Below are 18,770 nucleotides of genomic sequence, written 5' to 3' on the forward strand. Positions count from 1 at the left end.
CTAACTACTCTCAGTCAAACTATTATTACTAACAATTATTTAATATTGAGTATGTGTTGTACTTCCAAAATAGAAGACTCCCTGATGTGGGAGCTCATTGTAATACAACTATACAAGGGTGGCATACTGGAATGGGATCTGAATTTCTGATACCATAAATGTAAGGCTTAAAATCTTTTGGGATGATATGTTTGGTTTTGATGTCCAAAGACTTATGACATTTGGGGGTAGGGGGTTTGACCAGATAAGACACTTGAAAAGCATATAAAATTATTGAAAAATGTGATAACAATTATTCTTGCCCGAGAAATTAGTATCTTCTCTTAAATGCAAATAAATACCTTCAACAGCATCCTGTAGCATGACTGAAATCTGTAAGAATAGGTGCACTGGTAATCAGACTTCTGATCCACTTTTTTCCAAGAAACATGAAAGAATAATATGGAAACAAGAAAAGTAAGTAATTCACACGAGTATGAAGTGGTACATTGGTACATGTCTTTTTGTGTCAGTTCGGCTCACAGGACATGAAAACTCTTCTAGTATAAAATTCCTGAATTGACATGGTGCTCTTGTGGGCAGTCTGCTTGCTAAAGATTAATGCCACCATCAGGTTGCCACAGGTCAGGGTTTTTTTCCCACTGGAATCAGGAAATTATGTTCATTAGGGAAACTGATTAGAAAAGAATAAAGAAAAACACATGCGAAAATGTAAGGTAAGCCAACTTAAGTATTGGAGCTGCTAATCTGAAGAAAAACTGATGAAAGAAGCTAATGATTCAATTATGTAAAGAAAGATGTTATTGTTTAGGTAAATGTATCTCCTCGGGTATAGGAAAGGGCCAAATGGGCTTGGGCACATTGAAAATTGTCATTTTTACTCAGTTAGAGGGTAGCTTGAACAAGAAGAAGAGGGATTTTAGTTAGAGGGCATTAGTGATTAAACTGACTATAGATAGTGGATGTCAATGGGAGAGAGATACTATGTTAGAATTTGTTGAGAATTTATATGCTTCAGCATGTTAGCTTTGGAGTGTGTCAAGCCACTTGAACACATGATAACTATCTTAGCTTTCTGTGATTCTTATATCATCAACCAAAGTTCAAATTGTTTTTATTTTGATTTCCTACCCCAATCCCAGTTTAATATTGTAAGTTAGTAATATAGACTTACCGGCAAAGGATTAAAATCATAGTGTTTGGTTTGGAGATTAGTATGCTCGGAAATTCTCTTGCGAACCTTTTGCTCAAAATCCTCTGGCATGTTGGTTAGAATCAGTTCCTTTAAGGTGGTTCGTTTTAGAACCTCATCGGGGAGCTCTTTCAACTGCTGGCAAGATCTGATCTCTAACTCCTTGATATTGGGCATTCCTCCCGGCTTCACTACCCATTTCTCCAGGCTATTCAGCATCCACAACTTCAATACACGAAGATTAGCAAAGCCATTTTCTGGGCATTGCATTGTTTGTCCACGATAGGATTCAGCCAGGAGCCTGAGGACAGATAAGTATTGAAGCTGTGACAAAATTCCCATTGGATCCTCTTTTAGGTTTGAAACAGACAGTGTGAGAACTTTTATATATGGCGGAAAATCCTTAATGAGCAGATGGCTCAGCTTTCCAAGCAATTTTAAGTGAGTAATTTTATGTAACCCTGACAAGGATTCCAATTCAAGTCTTGATGGGCAACCCATTTCATTCTTTGATGTCAAGCTTAAAGACTGAAGATGAGTTTGGCTTTGAATCCATTTCAGAAGATCATTAAAGCGTGTTAATTGGCGGCAAGTAATGCCTAACTCTCGTAGATCATTCAATTGCTCCAGCCCATTCTTCATATTGCATTCATCATCAATAATTATTCCCCAAAGTGTCAGAAGTTTTTTACTAGGCTGCTGCATTTTCATGTCTAGACGAACCTGAGGTAGATTAAGATGTCGGAGATGCTTCAGTTTCCAAACAGAACTTGGCAAATTGTTGATATATGTGCGCTTTAGGTCCAGAGTTTCAAGGTAGGGAAGATCACCCACAGATTCAGGAAGGTTATCAAGAAATGTCCACCTAAGCCCCAAGTATCTTAATTGAAATAGATGCTTCAATGTTGTAGGCAATATTGGCTTATATACTCCTTCCAGATCAAGCACCCTTAGCAGTCCAAAACCTTTACTGCCGATGATTTGACGTAAGAAGTTCCCTACTCCTTTAGCTGGAGTATCATATCTTGTACAGTTGAATGAAAAGTAGGACCGCAAATTCTGAAAGTCAGAATCAAAATCTTTGTCTGTGATATCAGCATACTCTACTATTCTACGCACCCTTGGTTCTGCTGATGATGCCCCCATGGGATTTTTATTATTTTTATTGGAGGGTGGTTGTCTTTGTTTTGCGGACATGTGATGGATATGAAAAAGCCTGATTTCCTCAGCTTTAGGCAATAACTGTTCACGTAGAAACCCAGGCAAACGGCATTTCTTGGGTCCTCCATCTGATCTAAACTTGGATATTTTAACTAAGTTTCTCATGACCAAATCATCGAAACACTTCTCAGCTAAGTCTTCCCCCAATCCTGATGAGTGTTGTAGAAATCCCTCTGCAAGCCATAGCCGAAGAATTCTTTTTACTGAGAGATCAAATCCTTTTGGAAAGAGTGTCAGGTAGAGCAAGCAGAGCTTATAGTGTGCAGGAAGATCATCGTAGCTCAACAACCAGACATCCGTGTTATCCCAGTTAGCCTGGCTGAACAGTCGGGTCCATTCTGCAGAGTTTATTTTCTTGGTCGATAGGAAACCCCCTAGGAGCACAATATTTAGAGGTAGGCCTTGGCATTTCTCCAGGATCTGATTCCTTAGAGAAACGTGGCCAGAGATGACACATATGCCCTCTTCATTGCGTAAGCTTTTATAAAATAACTCCCAGCTTTCGTTTTCATCAAGTGGTTGCAGTTGAATAGGCTCAGCATCTCCATCCTGTGATTCAGCTAGCACCACGACTTTACACTCATTCATGTCTTGGAGACTATGGAGAGCATCTATCAATTGTTTGCAAGCATCCGGCTGCTTCCTCGCATCATCTAAAATTATCAAGCACTTTTTCCCACTCAGAAATTTACATAGCTTGTCTCTTAGCTCTCCTTCATCAAGAATTGTTAGCTCATTATCCCTTTTCTTGTTGACCTGATTCCATACTTTTAGCAGTAAATCTTTAAGTACATGCTCCTCAGAGACATCAAGCCAAGCGTGACATACAAACTGCTCCTTGATTGACTTGCAATTGTAAATCCTTTTTACTAGGGTAGTTTTCCCAGAACCTACAGGACCAACATCATCAATTCGCTCCCCATGCTTGCTAGTCAATATTCCCTCCAGTACTTTCTCGTAATCCTTGAAGCCAACATAATCTGAATCATCATCTTCACAAATGCCGCTGAGCATTTGCTTTGTTCGAGAGGAACTACCTGTGGTTCTTATCACTGAGGTTACCTCTTATTTGCTCAGTGGAGATGTCGAGTACAAGCTGCTGCTTCTGTTCCCTGCAAAAGGATAACCCTCTCAAGCTTGCATCTTCAATATTATCTGGCCTTGTCTCATTTAGCCATTTTACCTCCCCTTCAATATGCTTCAATTTCCTTCGAAGCTTCCAGCAGGCTGTTATGGTTGAATCCTTCATCTTCTTGTGTACTACTTTGAGGACATAGGATTCAACCATATCCTCCACCTTATATAATGTGTTTAGATATTTCTCAACCCATTTCTTGGCATCATCATCATCCTTTTGACGCTCCTCTGCATCCGTTAGGAATCCCCGCATCTGCCGAAGCTCTAGTCTGATGTCTTCAACTTGGTCGACGACTTTGTCGAATATTTTGGATTCCTGAATTAGTAGGTCTGTGACTTTCTGGATAACCACAGAAACAACTGCTTCAACAGCCATAGTTAGAATAGAAGGTCTAGCTATGGCTGTTATTTAGAATTTGTGATAAGAGTGGTGTCTGTGATTTGAGGTAGAATTACAGAAGTTAGCACTTAGCAGTGTAGAAAAGTCTTGACAGGGTGGGGTTGATGCACTTAATTTTGTTTCTGTAGTTATGCTCTTTGCTGAGTCACTCAATGCACCCACACAGAAGAAGACACTTAACAGTAAACAGAATTAAAATAAGTATAAGATTTTTTTTTATTTATATTTATTTTTTTTTTGAAAGAAAAAATAAGTTTAAGATTGGTGGAACTGCGAAATTTACCTCTGTAATTTTTTTTTTATTTTTTTTAATTTTATTTTTTCACATTAATCATGTACGGTACACTGAAACAGCTATACCGTTCACAAAGAAGTAATCTCAGATTCTATAAGCAAAAGCCCTCTATATTACAAAATGACTAGAATCATTAACTATTACTACTTTACTAGACATTGGATGTGAATCATGTGATCAGAGTTGTCAACTAATTTTCAAAAATGGAAGTTTTACCTTGAACAAGATAAGGTTTTATATTATTTGAACCTTTTACATCACCTCAAGTACTCGTGTTGAAATTTTGACACTTAGACATGACTAAGATGTGTTGGCCCTTAGTTTTGTGCAAAAGGCCCAAAGCGGTGGACAATTTTTTCAAAATAATTGAGTTAGACACTTGGACATACCTTTCCTAGCATGAGCAACATAGATAGGATCGAGATGACTTGTTGACAGGCTTAGCTTGGCTTCCACAATTGGCATTAAGTAACAGTCTTTCCATTGGCGCACAGCTTGACTAGTTAATAATCGGGACCTTTTCAACGACTCTCTTAGTTAAATTTCCTTGGCTTTGTGACGAAACATCTTTTAACGTTCCTATTCAATTTTTATTGTCACTCAATTTGTCTTTGATTTTTAAAACCCTTGTTGCCCACTACTAAGTAATGTCCCCATGTGTTTGTTACTTTTGCAAAAGTTTTTAATTTGTTATTGCTATTATTATTATAGTCGTTATGCTAGTAGTGCTGCTGTTGTATTTAATTTGCTATATACTACCTCCGTTTCTTTTTAGTTGACATGTTTTCTTTTTGGGTAAATTTTTTACCTTACATTTACAAGCTACCCCACTTGCTTTTTTATTCTCTATCACTCTCTCTCCTCTCCTTAATATATGTGCCTAAATCAAACTCGTCAACTAAATAGAAACAGATGAAGTATGAATTTGCATGGCTCCTAGGCACTGCTTTGACTATAACTACTACGAATATTTTATTTTCCTTCGTATTTGATTATGCTAAAATTATACGGAGTATTATTGCAAATCGACATATTATTTTACATTGTGTATTAGTTAAATGATATGACCAAAGTTATGGACTTAGTAGCAAGTAGCAACTATCTTGGGATGAAGGGGGTATTATTTTTCCTAGACAAACTAGAAATAGTTTATTCAACATATTTGTGACCGTCTCTCTTGGGCCTCTACCAGTTTCTACTGGTAAGGAAATTAGGCTACTACGCCTAGGCGGTGGTGGTTCTTGTTGGTATTTTCAATCTGCGATGCTCCTTGTGTACCATGTATAGACAATAACTTATCACTCTATTCTGTTAGTTGCATCTTGTAAATTCGGTAGACTGAAACCCATGTTACTGCCAAACATATTAGTTACCTTTGAAGACATGCTTCTTTTCTTGTATGGAGGGGGAGGGGGTTTGAGGGTGCATGTAGGAATCTTGTAGAAAGCAACAATAAAACGTTTTGGAATAAGCATTCGCAAATAGTACAGACTGTTTACATAACAATTTTAATAATTAAGTTTTACATTTGAACACACAGATGTGTAAAACTTTTCCTTGCTCTTTTGGCCATTAGTCGAAGAAGAGTGCAGAGCTTCATCCTTCCTGAGAATCGCTGCAGCCTCTGCGAATTCCTGTCATTTGGTTCCATTTTCCTTGATATTCTCCGTAATTAATTTTGCCACCAGGTAATCTGGAGCTGTTTCCAGAATGTCATCATTGCATTCTTTGATGAAGAGACGCTTAACACATTGCATTGCCCCTTTACCCATTCTCCAATGCTTCACAATCAATTCTTCAACATACAAAACTTCAAGCTGCAGGAATCCTCCCTCACTGCATGTAATTTCTTCTCCGCTAATAGCCTTTTTAAGTAATTTAAGGATCCTTAGATTAGGGAGTTTCTCTAGGGTCTTGATACAATCTAGTTGCAGTTCAGTCTCCAAGAGAGTTAGCTTGGTAAGGCTCAAGGGGAATGCATTTAGGTCTGGTGGAAGTTTTGTGCTTTTTTCTATCCTTAGAGATTGAAGATGGTATAAATGGTCGAGGCTATTTAGAAAATTACATGTGAGATCTGAGTCGAAACTGCATATTTTCAATTTTCTAACATTAGGGAACTTGGCCCTGACCATTAGCCACTTCAGATTCTTGTCTGAATATACACCAGAGATAGTCTGTAGATTTGAAAGGACACTACCACTAGTTTTTGGTAGATAAGTAAAGGCCCCAAGGTAAAGATGTCTGAGATTCTGCATCTTCCATATTCCATGTGGTAAGTTAATGGGACAACAAGATTCTCTCATGTCTAATGTCTCCAATTGTTGAAGGTTGACGATAAAAGATGGCAGGTGTTTGACATTTGGAACCCTCAACCTTAAATACCTCAAATGTTTCAGTTTGCCTAGCTCTTTAGGCACCTTATCTAACTCCAGAAAACCCAAATTTAATACCCTGAGTTTGGGAAACTTGTGGAGTAGATTTTTCCAAAAGTCTTCTGAGCGGATAGGGGTAGGATGAGTATTCTTTCCAAAGCAATGAAGAGAATGAGCAGAGCAGTTCTCAAAGCTTTTCAAAACATCTGTGACTGATTCACTATGAATCGCCTTTCTTATTATATCTGTATTAGGCTTGGGATTGTTATTCATGTGAACCTCTAAAAACTGTTCAGCTCCACCTTCATATATCAAGAAATGGGAGAAGTTACTGGATACACGGCATGTTTTCACACTTTCATCAGCCCTAATTGTGTCTATTTGGATGAAGGATTGGTCAATGAATCTCTTCAAGTATTCCTCTCCAATTTCTTCTGCTTCTTTGCTGCCCTTTTTCTCCAGTAGCCCTTCAGCCATCCACATTTGGATCATTTGCTTGGCAGATATACTACCATCTTCAGGAAAAAGACCAAAGTATAACAAGCATAACTGTAGGGCTTTACAATCTTTATGAAGATCATAATAATTAGAAAGGTCAGGATAGCCTACCAGAAACTTTGACCACATCTGCTCTGTTTTTTCTGCACTATTCAAGATTGCTGCCGTGGCCATAATTGCCGGGGGTGAGCCCTTGCATGTCTCTGCCAATCTTTTACCGAGGTTCTCTAGGTCTGAATGAGTTTCCCCTTCGAGTAATTTCCTTGATAAGAGCTGCCAGCTCTGGTTTGCATCTAGTGGTTTGACTTCATATGAAAATGAAATTCTTTGCTGTACATGTAATTTTGCTTGTGGCACTCGACTAGTTAGCAATATTCGACTTCCGTTTGACTCCTTAGGAAATAAGGACATAAGCCCATCCAATTCATTATCGTTATACACTCTGTCGATGACTACGAGGTACCTCTTGCCTTTCAATCTTTCCCAAAATCCAGTCTTCAACTCATCCTTGGAAAGGCAATCGGTTTGGTTACTTGTTGAGCCGGTGTATTTCAAAGTTCTGCATAACAATTCTCCAAGTGAGAGATCTTGTGGAAAGGACATCCACTCTGGATCGCCAAAATGTTCCTTGATACGACCATCGTTGCAGATCATCTTGGACAAAGTTGTTTTGCCAGAGCCTGCCTTTCCATGGATCAAAAGTACCTCAAGCTCAAGCTGTGTTTTGGCACCACCAATAAGCTCTTTCACCAAAGTCTCCTGGGCATCTTTGAATCCTACTACCTCATCGCTCTTGAAGCTGATTGAACGGTGGCTATGATGAGACTCCTTGATTGATCCAGCATCATCCTTGAATGAATAGATGCTGTCAATCTTATTCTCTATATTCTCTATCTCCTCAACATGATGTTTGATTACCTTTTCTCTTGAGAGTAACCTTCCCAGCTTACTCTTCTGATTTTGATAATTAGTCTCCACAATAACGGAATCAATCACTTCCTGTGTCTTGTAAGCTACATCTCTGACTTTGCTTAGCCAATCTGCTACATCTTGTTCATACTCTTGGCCGTCAAACTCTTCGAGTAAAGTGCTAATAGTACTAAACCTTGTTTTGACATTTCTGAGAGATTTTAATTTTTGTGTCTCTTTAACTATAGCTGGTACTTGCTTTAGCTGTTTAACAACATTTTTGACGGCTAAAGAAGTAACCTTTTCCGCCATCTCTGTAGCTGGGTTGTTGTTGATTGGCTAAAGCACTAGGTGAAAATTCATAGAACACAAGGACTTTTTTTTTTGTAAGATTTTTCCATACATAAGCTAAGGCTACTGCAAATTTACGGATACTGACCACCAAGTGTTCTAATGGAAGGGAAAGATGCTTCTTCTGTCAAAATCAACGCAGAGCACATCAAGGAAGGGCTTGGGGGTGAGGACAGTAAGACAGCCTGGTTGAAAGAGCAAAAGAGGGTTGGCTGCTCTGCTATTACTTGTCAAATATTGAGCTTGTCGTTTGCAAAAGGGTCTGCATTTGATTAGCTGTGATATTTTGAGGAATGTGTGTTAGAGGTTCAAGTAAATTATGTTATGGGTCCTATCTATTCTGATTTTGACTAAGCCAACGGTTTATTTTTCCTTCAAACGATTATACAGTTAAAGGACTAAAAGCTAGCTCTTGATGTCATGTTAATAGACCAACTCAACCAAAAGTTTAAGCTGAGGCTCTGGAAGAACAGACTCTTTATATTTTATCATATACAAATTGTCCTTTAAAGCTAGCTGTCCATCTTTGGCACGGTTGGCCAAACCAAGATGACCAAGCAAAGTGGTGGTAGATTAAGAATTTATCCTCTATTTTTCTTTTCATGGGTTTTGTTAACAAGTAAATAGTTAACATTTATATGATTATCTAATGAAGTTCTAGTCTTTACAAATTTGTGTTGTTTCATTATTGTTTCGCATTTGTTTTATTAATTTATTGGCAAAGGTCTATCAAAACAATACAAGGGGCAAAGAATACCCTTGTGTGGACCTGGTTCACAATATTGTTATTGTGGACCCGAGGTTTATGCACACGCAACTGCCATTATATTGAACATAGTGACCTTATTTTTAACATAGTAACTTTTATTAAAACTTGTATAACGTTTCATATTATTGTGAATTTGAGATACGACGTTATGACTCTAATTTTAACATCGAGACCTTTATTATTTATATTGACCATATAAAATATTTCATTAAAAAATTAACCTCTTATAACTTATGTATTACCAAAATGACTTTAATTTCAACATAGTGACCTTTTTTTTTTTTTTTTTAATTATTATTATAGTGATTTTTTTTATTAATAAAATAACCATAATTTCTCTAATGTTAGTGGTCCACAATAAATTAGTGTGAACCAGATCCATTTAAGAATTTGTGATCATTCGATATGTATGTTACGGTGTAAATAATTTAGTTGGTTATAAAGCGAGTGATATATATTGATATTAAAATCACGAGATTAAATTTAGGTCAATAGTGAACTTGTTTTATCGGTTAATAAACTTGGTAAATTTTGTTTTTACTTGTGTTTAGGTAATGTTGTTTTGTTTTATCCCCTTAAATTCCTTGAATTTGAATTGGTTCTTTAAAATAGGTTTATTGTCTACAAGCGCACTTATGAGTCCCCTTAAAAATTTGACATCATTGTATTGTGCATTAAAAAAGTTGACCCAAGTCTTCTACCTAATTGGGACCCTTACTCTTCACACGCTGCCAAAGTCCAAAATTATTCTAATCAACCTTTCTCCTCTTTATTGCTGGGCCTTGGGGGGACCTATTTAGTCTCTCCCTCATGTGAGGTTATATATGACCATAGACCATGTCCCACAAGGCGGCCTTTGGCTGAATTTTAACATTGGATATCAGTAAAGGATTGGAGAGAAGTGCCAAATTTGTAGAGGCATACTCGTATTGCCCAGGTTATTGTGCTCTAGATAGGCGTGTAGTGTTTGACATGAGTGTGATCTAATGAAGGGATTAAGTGTCTTATCCATGTTTGAGTGTTGAGGATCTGATACTTGATGTAAAATGAAATGAAGAGTATATGTAACATAGGTACTTGATGCCTGTGATTATGGTTTACATTAATCATTTTTTTTTTGCTGTCCATGATTCCTATTTCAATTGTGTTGAACTTTTTTCAAGAGGCAATGTGAAGAAAGTGTTGTGAAAATTATGTATTGTTTTTAGGATGATTTCATTGTGATTTATCAAGTACGGACATTTAAAATCGGACTGATGCAGACTATGAAATAAGCCACTTGAACACTTGTTACAGTACTAATTAGTCATCCTTATTTCTTTTATAATTTATAGGTTTACATTTCTAATATTTTACTGCACAGTATGATGCCAGAAGCTGCCTAAATTCCTCTTCAGGTAAAACAGAAGTTGACTTGAACAAAAAGTTGACGAAAACTGATGTATGCAACTTTGTTGGAAAATTTTATCATGTCCTTCATAACAATTTGTAACATCTCTAAATTTTCATATTGGCAGCATATTGTGTCCTTCCAAGCATCTTGCGACGCTGCTGTATCTACAGGTTAGCAATACTACACTGCTACAGCTGCCCATTATTGATCTTATTGTTATTGATGCTTATTACAATTCTCTGGACTACTTGTGCAGATTTCTGAGATTGTTTGGCATTTAACAAGTTTCTTGCTTGAAGCCATGCCCCGTCCAGGTAAAATTTACCTGTTTTATTTCTCCTTTTTCGTTATGGCTGGGTTGTTTGTCATCATTGAAAGGAGGGGCCTGACGAAGTTGTTTCTAGAAAAGCTTAGAAAATTTTGGATGGTTTGTCAGTTGAGGTTTCTGGTTTCTTTCAGCCTTTTCTTGCAAATTGCATTGATATTTTTGGGCAAGCTCAGAAAGCGCAATGGAAAACTTGGCTGAGATTTTCGATTTGGTCTGCATATTTATTGGCAGACTGGGTGGCAACAGTTGCACTTGGGGTTATCCTCAACAGTGTCCAAGCACACCCAAAAGAAGATGTTCTTATATCATTTTGGGCACCTTTCTTGCTGCTCCATCTGGGTGGTCCTGATACAATCACCGCCTACTCGTTAGAGGACAACCAGCTTTGGCAGAGGCGAGTGCTTGAGCTGGTGACCCAATTTCTTGTGGCTGTTTACATATTATTTATAGCCTGGCCAGTTAAGTTCTTTCTCTCTCTCCTGACTATCCCAATGCTGCTAGCTGGTGTAATCAAGTTTGGAGAGAGAATATATTCGCTAAGATCTGCTAGCACTGATCAGTTCCGCTTTTCACAAATGACAGAACCTGATCCGGGACCGAATTATTCCAAGTTTATGGAGGAATTCACTCTAAAAAAGGCAGAGGGTTTCCACGTGAGAGCAATTGAGATTATTGAGACCCCTCTTCCTACTCATAATCCAGATTCCATTAAGAATTAAGATTTGGTTCTTAAAGCGTATGACCTATTCCAAACCTTCAAGTGCCTTTTTGTAGACCTCATTCTTAGCTTCAAAGATCGAGATGAGAGTCAGCGATTCTTCCACAGTCTTGATTATGAAAAAGCCTTTGAGGTGATTGAGATTGAGCTTGGATTTGCATATGATGTGTTCTACACCAAGGCGCCTGCTGCTTATAATCAAAGGGGGCACATTCACCGCCTAATTACCTTTCTCGCAACCTTGTTTTCACTGGTGACCTTTGTCATTTTCCGCTGGATCAAGAAAGATAATTACCACTTATCTGACCTCATAATAACCTATATACTGCTAGTGGTAGCTATAATATTGGAGATTTGTTCGTACCTCACTCTTTTATTCTCAGACTGGTCAGATCACTGGCTGAAGAAGCACTACAAAAATAGCATCATCTCTAGCTCCAGGAACCGATTTTGGGCACCAAGGAAGCGATGGTCTAACTCAATCGCCCAGTATAGCATACAAAATTTTTGTCGAGAACAAAAGTCAAGCAAACATCCTCAATTCTTGAAGCTCTTGATGGCTAAAAACAAGGTAGATGAACTTTACTACCTTACCTATACCGGTGTGTCTAATGATTTAAAGAAATTGATCTTCAAACATTTTTTTAAAGATCTCAAAATGTGGTAATAAGAGCCAATTTACTGCTTTATGCACCTCCAGAGGCAAGCATGTCCAGGATGATAATGGATTGTAGCGACTTGAATTGGTCTACCACTGAAGTGGAATTCGACCGAAGTATTCTTCTGTGGCACATTGCAACTGATCTATGTTACCACACAGATGATGTTAGTGAAAAGTTTGGAAAAGAAACAGAAAGAGAGCATGCAGAAAGCAATGGTAGTGAAAAGTTAGGAGAAGAAACAAAGTCATCGCATACAGAAAGCAATGGTAGTACAAAGTCGGGAGAAGAAATAAATTCAGAGCGTACAGAAAGCAAACACATGTCAGAGTACATGATGTATCTTTTGGCATTGTGTCCTTTCATGTTGCCTATTGGGATTGGGATGATAAGGCTCAGAGATACTTGTGCAGAGGCTAGAGAATTCTTCAAAGAGCAACGACAGCAACCTAATAAAGCCCAAGCATGTAGGATGTTGCTTCGGGTAAATACTGAAATCCAACCAGGTAACTTTCTTTTTCTCCATTTTCTGAAACTAGAATTGACTGTTAAATCGATTGGAAGCTATTTGTATATGTATGTGACATCTAATGTGAAGCTTGAATTTTATCAAATTAGACTTTTATCAATTGTGCAAGCTTGAAAATGGAAGTATTTGTGAAAGAAGAGAGTCGACTGCCCCTATCTAATCTTTCTTCCCTTTTTTCTGTTCTTCCATTGGTTCTCCATTTATTTTTTTTATTTTTATTTTTATTTTTAATTAGTATTACATCTTGCAATTCTAACAAGTGAATTATATACTTATCTCCATATAATCAAGTGCTCTATCTTTTTGCGAACTAATACTTGCTGTTAGTTTAATGCACAGGAAAGCACGACTTTCAAATTTCTTGAGTTTTTTTTATTTGTTTATTTAATCGTATTTTTTTTTATTTTTTTGAAGAACATATGACTAATATGGTATACAAGTTTAGTTTATAATTAATCCTCTCATTCTTTTAATTTACTCTGTAATATTAACCCCACTCAAAAATGACATTATTCATTTTTCTTTAATACCCTATTTGATGTGAGAAGATCAGCTCCTGTTTTCCAAATCTGTTAATGTGTATTGGATAAAGACTACGGCGTACTACATATTAAATCATCTTCTGTTATGTACCAGGTAAAGTTAAAGGGGATAGAAGCAAATCTGTTCTGTTTGATGCTTGTAGGCTAGCCACTGAATTGCTATCCAATCAAGAAGGGTCAAGTATGGGAGATTATAAGCCAAGTTTGGGTAGAGATCTTGGCTTATGCTGCATGCCATTGTCGTGGAACTCACCATGCTCAACAGCTTAGAAAAGGGGGAGAGCTCCTTACCCATGTCTGGCTTCTGATGGCACATTTAGGCATCACCGAACAGTTTCAGATATCTCAAGGTCATGCTAGAGCTAAGTTAAGTGCAAAATAAATCCTTGTACAGTCAGCTTATGCAGCTTCGTCCTCTTAGTTTGGGCAGATGGCGGTCATTTTTCAGGCAATTTTCTTATGCTTCCTAGTTATATATGGTGATCTGTAGCATTTCAATGTTTCAAGGTGTTCTAAACTGGATTGCATCCATGAACCCATCCGTTGTTGACTGGAGAGCTCAAGCCTTTTGTATATTTCTTTTTTTTTTTTTTTTAATTTCACTATCTATCTATCTTGTATCCCAGGATAGCAACAATACTGTTCTCTTTTATGCAACATCCTTTTGTCCTAATTAATTTTCTACACTCGGCAGCATGATTTAGTTTCACTCGCACCCTCTTTGCTGTATTTTATGCAGCATCTGAGGTTGACACAGGTTAAATAGTGTTAATATTTAGATTGAAGCAGATATCAAGTTTGTCAGTTACGTTGTTACTGACTAGCCGTCCAAAGGTAAGACAAACTATATAACAGAAATTGGATAGTAGCTAGTTAAGCCATGATCATAAGAAAGCCACTATTTTTTTGGTGTTTAGAGAGCCACAAGGGTGGGGGTGAAAATCGAGCCCAAGATCTCTTGGAATCGGGAGGGAAGCTCTAACCACTTGAGCTATCCCTCACTCTCATAAGAAAGCCACTATGTTATTGTTACATTCAATAGCAGATACATGTCAGTCAATGTCATATAGTACAATAATAACTGAATATGTTATGTGTACCCTTTTATGTCCATCTGATGTATTGTAGAGTTTAAGGCTTTATAATGAAGTTTCAACTTGTTTGATTGGAATCTCAAATAGTTTTAGTTTAACCCCTTCAAAGCTAATGCCTATTGTATGTATGAGTTATATATGTCTATAATATATTGTGAGATTTTGTGACTGATTTATGAACTTGAATACAGAAATTTCTTGCAGGGATATATGTTTACATGAATGATACTCCTGTATGTAATGGTCATGGTCTTGGCAATTTGGCATCGACCACTCTTCTTTTTGGTATATATGACTTGCTCAAATTAATTTCAATCTCAAAAAAAATCACTGGTTCATTCTCTTATGTATTTTCTTAGAGGTAGTTATTTATTAATTACCTAGCTCGGTAGTTTGACAAGAAAATAAGTAGTTAACGAATTTGGGAGTGGGCAAGGTGGTTGATTAGTTACTTGATTACTGTATTTAATAGCATGGGAGAAAGGAGTAAATATAAGTTGATCTAATAGATTAATTGGGCACGGCTCAGAGTTACTCCTTTTATTTTAGAAATGACAACCATGAGGTAAATCATAATTTGCATTTCAAATGAGAAAATACCATCACATGCCCATTTACGCACAATACGTACAATACTAACGTAGATTTGGAAGTTGTGTTGGGAAATGCTATTAGAATAAAATTAATACATAATAACAAGTTATAGAAGTACTTTCAGTTTGGGCTATATGTTAAAGGACCAACTCAACCAAAAACTTAAGCTGATGGTTGAGGCCAAACACAGGCCCACCCATAGCTGGTGCGAATTAATTCCACTTTGAAGGAGGGGTGAATGAGATTCGAATCCGTGACCTTTGTGTCACGTTGGCTCTTGATATCAGGTTAAAGGTTCAACTCAACCAAAAGCTTAAGCTGATGGTTGAGGCCCAGGAATATGTTTTATACTCTATCACTATAAATAATAAATAGTAAATAGTCAAACTCATCAATTACCATTACCACCAAAAGTATCATGAACATCAAGTGACGACACCTATCAAAAATTAAAAAAAATAAAATAAAAATAAAGAGTTCAAATTGGTGCAAGATTGATGAAGACGGTCACAATAAAGGTACATTAGCAATCTTCTTGCTTGACTTGTTAGGTTTGTATTTAAAATTTTCTTGTGTGTTTTTGTTTTTGGTAGTCATGGTAATGAGTTAGGATGGTACAATATGAGGCTCTTCGAAGTCAAAATTATAAAACTGTTTTTTTTTTTTTTTTTTTTTTTTTGATTTTTTATGTCAAAATTAATCATAATATTTTTTTTTTTTTTTTTTTATATTTTCTTAATTAATTTCTGAATATTTTTTTTAATTTTTGTAATAATAAAACTGATTTTTTTTTAATTTTCTAGGAAAATTATGAAAAAAATTCAAAAATTATTTCAATATTAATAACTGAATTTTAAAAATTAGATAAATGATTTATAATTAATTTTGACATTAAATTATAAATTAAAATAAGCCAATAAAAATTAATACAATGGTAGTCTTTTCAAGGATGACTACTATAGCAAATTAATTGCACTTCTTTTCCACAAAGCTGTCCTGAATTACTTGCATTGCTATTACTATTCTTAACAGTTTTATCCATATATATTACGAGTAATATATAAACTACTACTTGTTGATGTAATACAGTGCTGGTGATTTCAAGATTGGTAAGGAAAGCAGAAGGCATGCAAGAAAATGAAAAGTCAAAGATCATAAATATATGCGGAATGAAAGGCCAAATATGCGATGACTTATGTTTAGGGTAAAATTACCCCTAATACGTGGTCCAATATTGGGCCACGTGTCATCACAAGAAGATGACACGTAGAAGGAGCAAGAGAGCACTTGAAATCAAGTTATGTCATAAAAGACTCCTTACATCACGAGGCCTAAATTCCTAGGAAAGCCGCAAAAACGGCGCCCCCTTAGGACACGTTTCCTAACTTGATTGCGCAGCCAATCAGAGCCCAATTCCTAGGTCACTTACCCTAAGGGGCACAAATTTCCACCCCTATAAATACCCCAATCATTGATGATGGGAGGGGGGATTGTGACATATCATTAAAAAGAGCACTAAGAGTTCCAACTTCTCTCTAGTTTCTCTCTCTAAATTTATTCTGTTTTCAGTCACTAACTTGATCGTCGGAGGCGAATCTCCGATCACCGAAGATTCGTTGTTTTGCAGGTGGTCGAGTCCCGTTGCCAGGTAGAGCGTGACTAGTATCCCGAGGGATTCCAAAAAACCCCGAAACAATTGGCGCTGTCTGTGGGGATACTCGTCCGTTATTGGCAGTGGATGGTTAAACACCAAGCACCGGTCCTCTCCCTGGCCAAGACGACCATGTAGAGGATATAGTCACTACGATTCACTCGAGTGATCCTCTGACCGCTTCATTCCATGAGGCGAAGGATCCTCCGGTTACTGCTGGTTCGCTTCTGCTCGTGCTTTGAACAAGCTCCGAAAGGAGATGGAGGGTAAATAACCGTCTTCTTCTAGGCCGCCGCCAAGGAGAGAAGGGGATGGCCAGAAAAAGAACCCCAGAGCAAAGCTACTAATGCTGAAGATGCTGGTAACACCCCATATCGCCGGCATGAACATTCGCCGAGGGTACCGAGGGCAGATTTGTCCCGGATCCTTAAAAAAACGCAGTCGGCTGGGGGGGCAGGACAGACGACCTCCGAAAGAGATTACTGAGCTGTCTTATCGATTTAAGGATGATAGAGACTATCTCCGGTACAAGCAGTGTGAACGAATAGCCTATTCGGACACTGCCTCTACGCCATCAATGCCGGATGATTTTTCAAACCACACCTCCTCTAAGATGGGCACCATGACATGAGAAACATTATCATACCGTGACATGACAATGTTTCTCATGTCGCGTCACTGCCTCCCGTGACACAGGGAATCCTGTTTCCAATTTTTTGCCCAAATACATTTTAACCCTAATTACGTCCAGCATTTTTAAGTGCCACTTCATAATTTCAGGCTATTTAAGTTTATTATTTATTAATTGGGCTAAAATAATAAATAATGTGAAATGAATAAAAAGGTTTGGGCCAAAATAAATTATGAACTATGCTTTGTCTAAACATTAGGACTGATCCGTTGACTATTTTATGAACTGAATTGATTGACTATAAATTTTAAGCACTCCCGGGAATAAATACTCGACCCGACCAATAATGATGGTGAAAGGTTGTTCATCATCGGGTTTGTTTTCGGGGAGACATTTTTAGGTGTCTACACTCCACTCCTCTTGTAGGGAATATTTCAAGCACTATAACCCCAAGCTTGAACCCCACTATGATCATACACTAAAGTATGGTGGCGTTCTAAAGGGAAAGAAAAGAGAGCAAAAGAGTCGCCAACAAGTTTTAGGAACTTGTAAACCCAAAACGATCCAGGAGATCGTCAACTCCATAAGGTCAGGAACCAAATAGGGTTCGGGGATGAGGGTACGAATTCAATCTACAAAAGAAAGGACCCACCCTATAAAATAGGCCTCTACTTTGTTCTGCTCGTATTCATGTGCGCTTTCTGACTAACATGCAAACATTATATTAACCCTAAACCTGTTTATCTATGTTGGTTGAATATTAATGCACAAATAATTCTATTATTGGCGATCACTTGAGTTAAAATCATATTAGCCTAAAATCAAATTATTAATTATCTTATTAAGCGTGATTTCAAGTACAAATTCCCTTTAACAAGCATAAAAGGCGTGATCAAGCAATAACAATAATAATAAATAATAATCAAGCAACGTAATTATAAGCATAATAATAATAATAATAATAATAATAATAATAATAATAATAATAATAATAATAATAATAAATAAGCATAATGATAATCATAATCATAAAAGGCATAATAAAGCTTAATAACAATAGCAAGATCCTAGGCATGATACTAACAAGATTAATAACAAATCCTAGCATGTCACTAAGCAATAAAGATCAAAGTTTTAAACCTAACATGGCACTAACATGCTATTAGAAAGAATAAAGGCACCCTAAACATAATACTAGAAAGCATTAAATAACATCCTAACATGAAATTAGGAATTAATCAAACCTAAATATACTTTCTACATTGAAAATAAAATGGGGATTAAATTAATCTACTTACTTTGAAGCCTCGTACCTCTTTCTAATAACAAAATACACAAGTTAGTAAACTTCAATAAAAATAATAAAAAAATTAAAGAATTAAATTGAATGATCAAATTGAATTAAGTTTAAACTAGATTTGGACCAAACCCTCAGAATATATTAAACCTTGTACGTCTAGGGCGAAGGCAACTTCGAACTTGGCTAG

At 36.9% G+C, this 18,770-nt stretch overlaps 3 protein-coding genes across 5 annotated transcripts; 1 reads left to right on the forward strand and 2 right to left on the reverse strand.

Annotated features, from left to right (window-relative positions):
- Positions 1–283: 283 nt before the first annotated feature.
- On the reverse strand, positions 284–3,988 carry LOC145614068 (putative disease resistance RPP13-like protein 2). The gene is made up of 3 exons (XM_081669072.1): positions 3,476–3,988; positions 1,175–3,393; positions 284–641 (listed from the first exon to the last, which is right to left on the reverse strand). Exons 1-3 carry the CDS (start codon positions 3,924–3,926, stop codon positions 591–593), a joined length of 2,721 nt encoding a protein of 906 aa, XP_081525198.1. The 5' UTR covers positions 3,927–3,988; the 3' UTR covers positions 284–590.
- Positions 3,989–5,674: 1,686 nt separating this feature from the next.
- Positions 5,675–8,598, reverse strand: LOC145615343 (putative late blight resistance protein homolog R1B-16). Its single transcript, XM_081670412.1, has one exon. The coding sequence runs from the start codon at positions 8,334–8,336 to the stop codon at positions 5,883–5,885; it is 2,454 nt and encodes an 817-aa protein (XP_081526538.1). The 5' UTR covers positions 8,337–8,598; the 3' UTR covers positions 5,675–5,882.
- A 1,496-nt stretch (positions 8,599–10,094) lies between these two features.
- On the forward strand, positions 10,095–14,005 carry LOC145615176 (uncharacterized). 3 transcript variants are annotated; one of them, XM_081670244.1, is made up of 7 exons: positions 10,095–10,217; positions 10,479–10,541; positions 10,662–10,707; positions 10,794–10,851; positions 10,997–12,154; positions 12,284–12,748; positions 13,408–14,005. In XM_081670244.1, exons 6-7 carry the CDS (start codon positions 12,292–12,294, stop codon positions 13,581–13,583), a joined length of 633 nt encoding a protein of 210 aa, XP_081526370.1. In that variant the 5' UTR covers positions 10,095–10,217; positions 10,479–10,541; positions 10,662–10,707; positions 10,794–10,851; positions 10,997–12,154; positions 12,284–12,291; the 3' UTR covers positions 13,584–14,005. The 3 variants fall into 3 exon arrangements, with proteins under 3 accessions (XP_081526370.1, XP_081526369.1, XP_081526371.1); XM_081670243.1 differs by having other exon boundaries at positions 10,096–10,217; positions 10,997–12,748; positions 13,408–14,004; XM_081670245.1 differs by having other exon boundaries at positions 10,096–10,217; positions 11,967–12,748; positions 13,408–14,004.
- Positions 14,006–18,770: the final 4,765 nt, after the last annotated feature.

Source organism: Chenopodium album, chromosome 25 (genome assembly GCF_948465745.1).
Source record: "Chenopodium album chromosome 25, dcCheAlbu1.1, whole genome shotgun sequence".
In the NCBI taxonomy this organism is placed as follows: Eukaryota; Viridiplantae; Streptophyta; class Magnoliopsida; order Caryophyllales; family Amaranthaceae; genus Chenopodium; species Chenopodium album.

What these genes read in the sequence shown, in the direction of transcription:
- LOC145614068 (XM_081669072.1), bottom strand. Translation starts at nt 3,926, where the DNA reads ATGGCTGTTGAAGCAGTTGTTTCTGTGGTTATCCAGAAAGTCACAGAC. An exon ending in CTCCACTGAGCAAATAAGAG is followed by an intron (nt 3,394 to 3,475) that starts GTAACCTCAGTG and finishes ATGATGATTCAG; the next exon opens with ATTATGTTGGCTTCAAGGAT. An exon ending in ATGATTTTAATCCTTTGCCG is followed by an intron (nt 642 to 1,174) that starts GTAAGTCTATAT and finishes TCCTGATTCCAG; the next exon opens with TGGGAAAAAAACCCTGACCT.
- LOC145615343 (XM_081670412.1), bottom strand. Translation starts at nt 8,336, where the DNA reads ATGGCGGAAAAGGTTACTTCTTTAGCCGTCAAAAATGTTGTTAAACAG.
- LOC145615176 (XM_081670244.1), top strand. Translation starts at nt 12,292, where the DNA reads ATGTCCAGGATGATAATGGATTGTAGCGACTTGAATTGGTCTACCACT. An exon ending in AAATACTGAAATCCAACCAG is followed by an intron (nt 12,749 to 13,407) that starts GTAACTTTCTTT and finishes GTTATGTACCAG; the next exon opens with GTAAAGTTAAAGGGGATAGA.